The sequence below is a fragment of the Neomonachus schauinslandi genome, chromosome 16 (genome assembly GCF_002201575.2).
Source record: "Neomonachus schauinslandi chromosome 16, ASM220157v2, whole genome shotgun sequence".
NCBI classification, from domain to species: Eukaryota; Metazoa; Chordata; class Mammalia; order Carnivora; family Phocidae; genus Neomonachus; species Neomonachus schauinslandi.
Window position 1 is genome coordinate 43,127,895 of NC_058418.1, and position 10,923 is coordinate 43,138,817.

Consider the following 10,923-nt stretch of genomic DNA (forward strand, 5'->3'; position numbering starts at 1 on the left):
TGTGTGTGTGTGTGTGTGTAAGAACCTCTGATTCCTTTTTGAAAAAGGCAGGGTAAAATTTAACTTAAAAAGCTGTATCAGGGGCTGCCTGGGTGGCTCAGATGGTTAAGCGTCTGCCTTTGGCTCAGGTCATGATCCCGGGGTCCTGGGATCAAGCCCCGCATCAGGCTCCTGGCTCAGTGGGGAGCCTGCTTTTCCCCCTCCCTCTGCCACTCCCCCTGCTCATGCTCTATCTCTATGTCTCAAATGAATAAATAAAATCTTAAAAAACAAAAACAAAAACAACTGCATCAGACCAAGGATGAAAGACTTACTGCAACAAGGAAATAAATTTTAATCTAAGTTCCCTGGTGGCAAGGCGGAAAGAAAAATAAGAGGAGACAGAGCTCAGTGCAAGAGACACTTGCAGGGAGTTAACCTAAAATCTTTTCCCTGATTTAAAAACTGAATATAAGGATAAAGTCTACATATCTAAATCCAAAGGCAGACTTTATCCTCAGACTTCTGATTCTGGAAATTCAAGATTGAGCTCAAGTGCAAAATTTTATGCTCACAACAAAACATATTTTCACATCAAATGCTACCCTAGAATCAGTTTAGTTTTCCTGGAAATAGAGAAAAGCTATATTCTGGAACCTCTTTGTGTCTACACCCAAAGCACACGGCAGGTACTGGATGCTGTGGAGCTGAGTATTCAGGTGTCATATCACACAGATGGGTCTTGCCATCTGGCTCCAGGCAGCTCTGACTCACTCTATTTGAAAACCTGTGTCTCGTCTACAGGGAATGAAAATCTTCAAGGAGAAAGGAATGCTGGCACAGAGGAGCCGAATGGTGGAAACTGCATTAGATTAAGACTAAGCTCACCAGGCTCTGCGTTTACTGTGTTGTGAACATCTCTGGGCAATCATAAGATAATTTTGAGCCTCAATTTCATGTGTAAAAGAGGATTTTAGATTTCTGTGGCCCTCTTTTTAAAATTTGGGGATTCAAAAACTCAAGGGGGAAAGAAACAGTATGAAACTGTTGACAAAAATCAACAACCTATGCTTTGTTAACAGATAAAAGATTTGTTGACTTAAAAACAACACAAAATCCAGATTGTCCAATAAGCAGCGAATCTAATCTCCTTGGCTCACAGCATGAGGACTTACATCATGGACCTCTTCCACTGAAATATATGCTTCTGTGGGCAGTCCCAGGTCCTTTGGCTTCACATCAATGATGACCAGTACCTGGCAGAAAAACACACCTTAGCAAACCACCTCATACCAAGCACATAAGGAACAATCATAGCCATTCTACCTATGATGATTACTGAAGCTCTTTCATTCATTCAGCCAGAAAAGAGTTGGAATTTTCAGCAAAAATGAGTCTACATTTCATATGATCCCACCATGTGCTCTGTTCTTTACTCCCATCCATCAACAAGCTGAGAGGTAGTATAGTGTGGTTATCAAGCATGAGGAAGCCAGAATCAAGACAGCCAGTGGGTTTGATCCTGGTCCCCACATGTATGAGACCTTACTAACAATTCTGAACCTCAGTTTTCTTGTTGTAAGGAGGAGAACTACCCCATTTAGCTACTGAGAGGATTAAGCACTTAGCACATATTCACTGTTACTTCGTAAATATCCTGGGTTATTGTATACTATACAAAACAAATTAACACAAGCAGTTTAGAGAAAAAGCAGTGAAATGATTTGCTACCCGAATCCTTCCTAGGATGCTTATATGTTAGCTGGCAAGGAATATCATTCAAGAGTTTTAAAGATAGAGAGCACTTACTGAGTTAGGGCAGTATCTTTTCATGAGTTCGTTAATGGCGATGTCATTCTTGTGTAGTTTAGGGCCTGTGTGGTACCACCCAACTATTCTTTCTCTGGCTGGGAAGGAAAACATTAGTGGGTTTGAACTGTTACATGAAGATCTATAGAATTCCCTCAAAAAGGGTGGTAAGAACTCTAGCCCTTATGTTCTCTACTTTTTAAAAAGTTCCAGACATCTATTTTAAATCTTGACATACTTGTGAAATCTAAAACTGAAAAACAGAATTCTTAGAAAATAAGCAGTGAGGGAAATGCAGAGATATCTGTGTCTCAGACTAGTTGAGACCAGTCACACATGACACTAGAAAACAATTCCAAGGCAACATATAAACAAATGCAAGTGTAGGTCACAGAGATTGGAACTGTGAATGTTGTGGGAATAAACATTTCCAAAGCATATGTGGTTGCTATAATGAAATAAAATGAAAATGATACATGTGACAGAGAGATATATTTACCCTGATGGTATTTAAGCTCTTGGGGCAAGTGGATTTTGTTTAATAGTTCTTCACTTTTCTGCTATAGAGGGCTAGATCCAAAACCTAGGTGGGTCTAGCTGGCCTTAAACTGCTACTCTAGTTTCTCATTTATTCTGCCTCATTCCTCTACTACCATTCGTCTTACTTAAGTATAGCTGAGTGAAAGAGCCCTTGACGTTAAACAAAGAAAAGGGAATACTAAGAAACAAAAAGACATCAGGGGCATGTTCCTGGGTGCACACACACACAAATACACACACATATAAATCAATGCCACAATGCCTTCTTAAAAAACAAAACAAAACATCAAGACATACCATTGACCTTCTTAAACATTCCATACATGTTTTCCAAATAATCATGGTCTAAAAACCAGACAGAATCATCTTTGTCATCTTCATCAAAAGGGACTAAAGAGAGAGAGAAAAAAAAAGTAAGATTTAGTTTAGGGTGCTGGATAGAACTAGCCTAGGAGACCCCTAGGCCACATTGGATCCACCTAAGTGTTTGGTTTGTCCAGCATGGTATTAAAATTATTTTTGAGTTGCTGTCATTAAAAACTGGGAGATTTCATATAAAAATCCAGACTTCCAGCTTCTCTTGAAATTGGAAGGCCTGGCAACAACTGGCTACAGCCAGAGAGGTTTCCCCCTTTAAAATGGACACATGCTTGTCAGTTTGCTAAAAGCCCCATCACTTCCTAATAGTTCCCTTTGATGAATAACATTACTGCTTGGTCCTTTCATATACTGGAGTTCATGACCTCTAGTCTAGAGTTCATTCTAGAGCAATTATTTTGTTCTTTGTTGTTACTTTAATCGTAAAATACAAGGATACATTCTTGTAAAGGTTCATGACATTGAGTAAAAGGTAATGGTCTCCATCTCCCCCTGCCAACCCATAACCATGGTTAACAGTCTAGTGCAGGGATTTACAAAAGACATCAGAGCTGCCTATTTTTATAAAGTTTTGCTAGCATACAGCTAGCCCTTTGTCAACATACTGTCTATAGTTGCTTTCCTGCTACAATACAGGGCTGAGCAGTTGTAATGGAGACCATATGGCCTGCAAATTTAAAATATTTACTATTCAGTTTAGTGAGTAACCTTAAGCCTTCCTCCTATACTTTAGCAATTCTGACAAGAATTTCTGGGTTGTAGTAAAAATGGAAACCACAAAAGTTTTTTTTTTTAATTTTAAAGATATATGACATTTTAACCCAGGCTCAGAACGTAAGATTTGTACCTGCAAAACTGTTGGATACGTCGAGTACTTTCTTTTGCCATGACCCCAAAAGCACACCAACAACGCGCTTCTGGTTTCCAACCTTGCCTATTCTGAAGGAGAAAGCAGAAGGTCAGTCTGACAGGTACACAGAGACATGGACCCAACAATTAGATAGATACTCAATAGGAAATATCAATGGTACAGATACAATTTAGCTTACCTAGGAACTAATCCTACTAAACAAATATAATAGTGTCAGGTTAGTTCTTAATATTAAATTTTAGTAAATATAATGGATAGTTCACCAACTTTGTACACTGGCAGTCTTTACACTGTTAACTGCAAGAAATACACACTTGGAAAAATTGCAAAGTTTCTAGAACCTGAAAATGGAGAAAATGAACCCCCCCCCAGATATGAAGTTTTAAAAAGTTATTTGGTTGGTGTTTGAAAAGTACACTTCATTTAAGTTGTGCTGCCACCTTTAACTTTTTCTTTTGCAGTTTTCTCCTTTAAACTTTCCTCATCTTCCCTATCCTTAAATATTTTCAGAGATAAAGATGATAAAGTAGAACCACTTTTATGGGCTGGCTTGCCAATTGTTCTCTGGAATATCTATTCCATGTGGACATGCCCCACTCTAAGTTCTAATTCTTTGTACCTTCTAGGGGCTCAAAAATGGGTTCTGACGCTGAGGTACGTGTGTGCCATCTGTGGTCTCTGTGAATGGCTTAATCAGGCACAAGTCAGAAGTGTGCTGGTGACTAATCACACTGACAGGATGGCTGAATGAGTCAGAGTTTACTTCAGGATGTCTACCTACTTGTCAAACCTCTCACGGATACAATCTCATTTCACTGACCTTCATGTAGAATTCTCCTTTGACCACTAGCAAATGAGACACAGACAATACAACTCCACTTTCAAAGGAAAGACAGAGGCCACTGTAAAACAAACTACAGTTCCTTAACAGTCACTGGTTTCACTGTACTATTTTTGTAAGCATTTGGGCTGGCAAATTTATAAATGCTTACTGAATTTGGGATTTGGTCAAAGTTTTCTGTATCCCCGGTGGTTCTGATTTTGGGGGGTAATCTTAGGCACTGAATTTCCACACTTCAAAGGAAAGTTCCACACTCATGTGCTTTTCTTTTGGTCTACAAAAATACATTTGTTTTTTTAAAACCCTGCATCTCTTATGACACAGCACCTAGCAGTGTCTGTCTGCACTATGTCCTCCAGATAGAGCTGAAATGGTGCTTGTCCCCTTAGCACCTCTAGTATCCAAGGGAGAAAGACAGTGACTACTTACTGTACAGTGGGAATGCATGCATATCCTGTTAGGCTGAAGGCTCTACAAAGCAGTGGAACTGGGGACCCTAAACCTCATGGAGTCTTCACCGTTTTATTAGCTATGGTTGAATGAGTAGTTGTACAACGCAAGTTGCAAGAGAACAGGCACTTCGAAACTGACTTTATAGCAGATGCTCCCAAGTGGGTCTTTACACTTGCCAATTCAAGTAATTATCTTGTAAAAGTTATGAACACGTGTAACAGGTCCAGCGGGATGAACAGCTCCAAAACAAGGGAAGGGAAGGCGGAAGAAACTCTGTGGATGTTTCAGCTTATTCATTAATGCCCAAAGCAACTAACACTCTCATTTTTAAAAGCTTGACACCTAATCTACATTTTAAGTTACCGTCAAAGCAGATGCCTGCTTAGAAACCACAGCTCTTCAAGGGAGCCCTTCAAGGCGCTGAGACCAAAATTTTGGTGACAGCTTTCAGAGGCACAGAAGCGCAAATCTGTAGGGCTTTCCTACGAGGCACCGAGTCTTGTTGGTGAAAAGGGGCTGACGAGGTGACACATGGGCACGAGGCCTGGGGGATCAGGGCTAAATGAAGCTTCCCCCCCATACTCTGGCAGCGTACGGACTTGGGTAAAAGGAACGTGCAGTCCAAGGCGCGGAGTGCCGGCTGGGGGCGCGGGACGAGGCGGGGTGATTTAGGCTTGGTGATCCGAGGCTGGTCCGGGCCCCTCGGGGAGTCAGTGCCACCCCCCGGCCCTTCAGCGCCCCGGCGGCCGCCGCGCCGTCCCAGCGCGCCAGTGACTCAGCAGCGGCGATCACGATAGGCCGCCCCGCGCACCCGCTCACCGGTTGAAATGATCCACCACACTGAGCAGCACCAGGGGGTGAACTACCACCTTCTGCACCGCCAGCTCCGGCATCGCGACACACCCCGCCCGCCAAGCCCCGCTCCTTGCGACCCGCAAACACCGGCAGTAGCAGCGACTCTCGCGGATCCTCCAGGCCCGGCTCCTCCTCTTCCGGCTCGGCCGCCGCCGCGGTCCCCTTTTCCGCTCCCAGAGTGCCGCGCGCGCCGTCCCGGATTTTTCGCGCCTGCTGCCATCTTGAGGAGGGGAAAGGCCGGAGCAAGGTGGGGCCCAGCTTGGGTGACTCGCTACGAGTTTCCCTGGTCTTCGAAGCTAAAGGGACAGTGGAGACTGATAAAGGTTGATCTCCTGGTATTGGGCCCGCACCGTTACCTGCAGCGGCTTTTCGCTTTAGTTCTTTCCCAGTTCACAGCCTCCCCCCCCACCCCCACCCGGTTTGAAGACTAGAAAAAAGTAATAACTCATATTTCCACCACAGAAAATGTTCACCTTTGTTTCAAGCCCGAATATTCCAGGGTTTCTCAACTTGAAATCTTTAGCATTAGGGCGCGTCGTTGAAGTAGATTTGGTAATTTATCTCATCATTCTTATTATCGGGGAGTTAACCCTTAGTATTTACTATGGACACTTGGCAGATAACCTGTCTTTATATTTTTCTCCCTGTTTATATTACTACCATTTAACTAGGGCTAGAAGAATTCAGTTTGTGCCTCGAGTCAGATAATTCAGGTTGATTTTCAAATGAAAGCTTAGCTAAGGGTTGAAGTAAGGGTAAAAACTAATTCGAAATATGTTTTGGTATTTAGCTAAGAAAGAGAAAAAGGAGGACTAAAGTGGGTAATGCGGGAGGCAAAAACTTAAACGTATTTGCAGAAGGAGGCAAATTATTTAATTCCATACAGGTTTGTATTTCTAATTTTAAGTTGCTGTTTGTGTAAACAAAAACAATACTTAAGCAACTTGACTTATTTGCTTATTGTTTGCCCTGTCCTTTTTTTTTTTTTTTTTTTAAGTTTTTTTTGGGGGGGGGGGGGCAATAAAGGGGGGGGGGGGGGGGGGGCAGAGGCAGAGGGCGAAGCAGGCTCCCCGCCCAGCAAGGAGCCCGAAGTGGGACTTGATCACAGGACCCCTGGATCATGACCTGAGCTGTAGGCAGGCACTTAACTGACTAAGCCGTCTAGGCGCCGGTTTGCCCTGTCTGAACAACTTTTACCTTCCCCATAGCACCTGAGGTCACATCTGACCTCTGAAGAATAACCAAGAGACTTTTGCTCTGAATTTTGGTCTCCTTCCACTGTAATCAGGGAGCTTTTGATAATTCTTTTCTGGGTTCTACCCATCAGTTTCATTATATGTGCTCTTCCTAGTTTGGGGAACATTGCTTTGGATTTTCCTCATTCATTTTCATGTTTTTGATTTGGCTAGTAATGATAGCTACTACTTAAGATAACAGAACTTTAAGATAAAGAAAATTTAAGTCAGCCCCCATTATGTGATGTGTTAAAGCATGCTTGCTAATTGTTTAGTGCCTGATTCAAAGTAGGTATTCTTATACTTCTTTTTTTTTAAAGATTTTATTTATTTGACAGAGAGAAATAGCAAGAGCTATTTCAGGAACACAAGCAGGGGGAGTGGGGACGGAGAAGCAGGCTTCCCGCGGTGGAACAGGGAGCCCCATGCGGGGCTCGATCCCAGTACACTGGGATCATGACCTGAGCCAAAGGCACACGCTTAACGACTGAGCCACCCAGGCGCCCCTTAAGCTTTTTTTTTTTTTTAAGAGTTTATTTATTAGAGAGAGTGCACATGCAGGAGGAGAGGCAGTTAGAGGGAGAAGCAGGTTCCTCCCCCCCACCCAGCAGGGAGCCCCAAGTGAGACTCCATCCCAGGACCCCGGGATCACAGCCTCCAACCAAAGGCAGACACTTAGACCGAGCCACCCTGGCATCCCCAAAGTAGATAATTCTTGTTTCATCTCTTATATGATGCTATTCAACACAGGATAGACATGTATCTGTTATGGAAAGAGCTTGGAAGGATTCCCTCCCTCCAATTTTGTTATGAAAAATTTAACAGGTATCAGAAGATCAAAGATAGGTTTTGATTTTTCTCATGTGTCAAATAAGACTTAAGAATTGGAGTCTAAAGAAAGCTTTATTTTTTTACTAAAATATGTAAAGAGTTTAAAGAAGATGGCTTGAAATCATAAGGAAGGTATTTTCTATCTTGCCTCCTCCGTTTTTAAATGGAACTGTCTTGAAATCATACTTCATATTGTAGCCACTACAGGGGGCTGAATTCATTCAGAGGAATGCAGAAGGAGGTATAAGAAATCCACTTTCTTTTGTTCATTGAATTCTGGACTTAACTTGAAGAGGACCTGATGAGACCTTAAGGATAATACATTTTCCTCTCCTTTGATCATCTTTGTTTTTCTTTTTTTTAATGTTAAATTCTTTTTCCAGATTTAAATTAATATAGCATTGTGTAAGTTTAATGTGTACAGCATGATGATTTGATACACATATATATTGCAAAATGATTACCACAATAAGGTTAGTTAACACCTGCATCACCTCACATAATTACCTTTTGTGTGTGTGTGTGTTGGGGGGGGTTGAGAACATTTCAGATTTACTCTCTTAGCAACTTTCAAGTATGTAAACCAGTATTGTTAAGTATAGTCACCATACTGTACATTATATCCCCATCTTATAACTGGAAACTTGCACTTTTCCACCCATTTCTCCCACCCTTTCAACCTCTGGCAACCATTATTCTACTCTCTGTAAGTTCAGCTTTTTAAGATTCCACATATAAGTGAGATCATACAGTATTTGTTTTTCTGATGTATTTCACTTAGCATTATGCCTTTATGGTCTATCCGTGTTGCAAATGGCAGGATTTCTTTCTTTCTGATGGCTGAATAATATTTCATTATATATGTGTAACTTTTTTTTCTATTCCTTTTTTCCCCCATTCATTCATTTTCTTTATCAATTCATTCATTAATGGACACTGATGTTTTTTCTGTGTCTTGCCATTATGAATAATGCCACAGTGAACACAGGAGTACAGACATCTCAGATAGTGATTTCATTTCCTCTGTATCTGTAGCCAGAAGTGGGCTATAACTAAATAAACTACCATAAATCATATGGTAGTTCTGGTAGTTTTTTGAGGCATCTTCCTATTTTTTTTCATAGTGGCTGCACCAATTTACATGTCCATTAACAATGCACAAGGGTTCCCTTTTCTCCTTGTCCTTGCCAGCACTTGTTATCTCTTGTCTTTTTGATAATAACCATGTTATTATTGTGTGAGATGATACCTCATTGTGGTTTTGATTTGCATTTCCTTGATGACTAATGTTGTTGAGCATATTTTCATGTACCTGTTGGCCATTTGTATGGATGGAAAAATGTCCAGATCCTCTGCCCATTTTTAAATATTATTATTATTTGCTATTGAATTGTATGAGTTCTTCATATATTGTGGATATTAACCTCTTATTAGATATATGGTTTGCAAATGTTTTTTTTCCATTCCATAGGTTGCTTATTTTACTGTAAAGAAGGTTTTTAGTTTGATGTAGTCACAGTCATTTATTTTTGCTTTTGCTACTTAACGTTTTTGGTGTCATGTCCAAAATTTGTCAAGATCAGTGTCAAGGATCTGTTTCCCCTATGCTTTCTTGTAGGAGTTTTACATTTTCAGGTCTTAAATGAAAGTCTTTAACTCATTTTAAGTTTATTTTTGTGAGTGATGTATTTCATTCTTTTGCATGTGACTATCTGGTTTTCTCAGCACTATTTAATGAAGAGACTATCCTTTCCCCTCTGAGTATTCTTAGCTCCCTGTCAAATATTGACCACTGAACTCTCATTCTGTTCTATTGGTCTGTGTGTCTGTTTTTATGCCTACCATACTGTTTTGATTGCTATAGCTTTGTAATAAAGTTTGAAATCAGGAGGTATGATGCCTCCAGCTTTGTTTTGCTCAAGATTGCTTTGGCTATTTGGGGGTCTTTTGTAATCCTTACAAATGTAATCCATACAAATTCTAGGATTGTTTTTTTCTATTTCTGTGAGAAATGTCATTGGAATTTTAGTAGGGATTGCAATAAATCTATAGATAGCTCGAGCAGTATGGACATTTTAACAATATTAATTCTTCTGATCCATGAGCATGGGATATCTTTCCATTTATTTGTGTCATTTTTTTTTAAAGGTTTTATTTATTTACTTGAGAGAGAGAGCGTGAGAGAGAGAGAGAGAGATCATGAGCAGGGGGGAGGGACAGAGGGAGAAGCAGACTCCCCGCTGAGCAGGTAGCCTGATGCGGGACTTGATCCCAGGGATCCCAGGACCCTGGGATCATGACCTGAGCTGAAGGCAGATGCTCAACCGACCAAGTCACCCAGAAACCCCTATTTGTGTCATTTTTAATCTTTCATCAGTGTCATAATTTTCAGTGTACAGATCTTTTGCCCTTGGTTAAATTTATTCCTAAGTATATTGTAGTTTTTGATGCTATTGTAAATGGGATTGTTTTCTTTATTTCTTTTCCAGATATTTTATTGTTAGTATATAGAATCCCAACTGATTTTTTTTTAATAAGCATGTTTTTTTAAATTTATTTTTTAAAGTAGGCTTCACACCCAACATGGGGCTTGAACTCACAACCCTGAGATCAAGAGTCACATGCTTACTAACTGAGCTAGACAGGAGCCCCAGGATCCCAGCTGATTTTGTATGTTGATTTTGTATCTTGCATCTTTACTGAATTTGTTTATTCTAACAATTTTTTGGTGGTCTTTAGGATTTTCCATGCATAAGATCATCTGCAAACAGAAACAGTTTTAACAGTTTTATTTCTTCCTTTCTGATTTGGATGCAGTTTCTTTGTTTTTCTTGCCTAATTACTCTGGCCAGGACTTCCAGTATAGGAGTTGTGTTGAAGAGGAGTGGTGAGAGTGGCCCTTCTTGTCTTGTTCCTGATCTTAGAGGAAAAGCTTTCAACCTTTCACCATTGAGTATGATGTTAGCTATGGGCTTGTCATAGGTGGCATTTATTATGTTGATGTATGTTCCTTCTATACTCATTTTGTTGAGAGTTTTAATCATGAAACAATGTTGAATCTTGTCAAATACTTTTTCTGCATTTATTGAGATGATCATATGGTTTTAATCTACTAATGCAGTGTATCTTGT

At 40.5% G+C, this 10,923-nt stretch overlaps 1 protein-coding gene across 1 annotated transcript in view; it reads right to left on the reverse strand.

The window, feature by feature from the left end:
• PSMD7 (proteasome 26S subunit, non-ATPase 7) overlaps positions 1-5,864 on the reverse strand; it is an 8,564-nt gene extending 2,700 nt beyond the window's left edge. The window contains exons 1-5 of the mRNA XM_021703242.2: positions 5,691-5,864; positions 3,554-3,645; positions 2,626-2,718; positions 1,789-1,886; positions 1,155-1,235 (exon numbers count right to left, since the gene is read on the reverse strand). Coding sequence (XP_021558917.1) covers positions 1,155-1,235; positions 1,789-1,886; positions 2,626-2,718; positions 3,554-3,645; positions 5,691-5,764 — 438 coding nt within the window. The 5' untranslated portion in view covers positions 5,765-5,864. The remainder of the gene's footprint in view (positions 1-1,154; positions 1,236-1,788; positions 1,887-2,625; positions 2,719-3,553; positions 3,646-5,690) is intronic.
• Between the last annotated feature and the right edge of the window lie 5,059 nt (positions 5,865-10,923).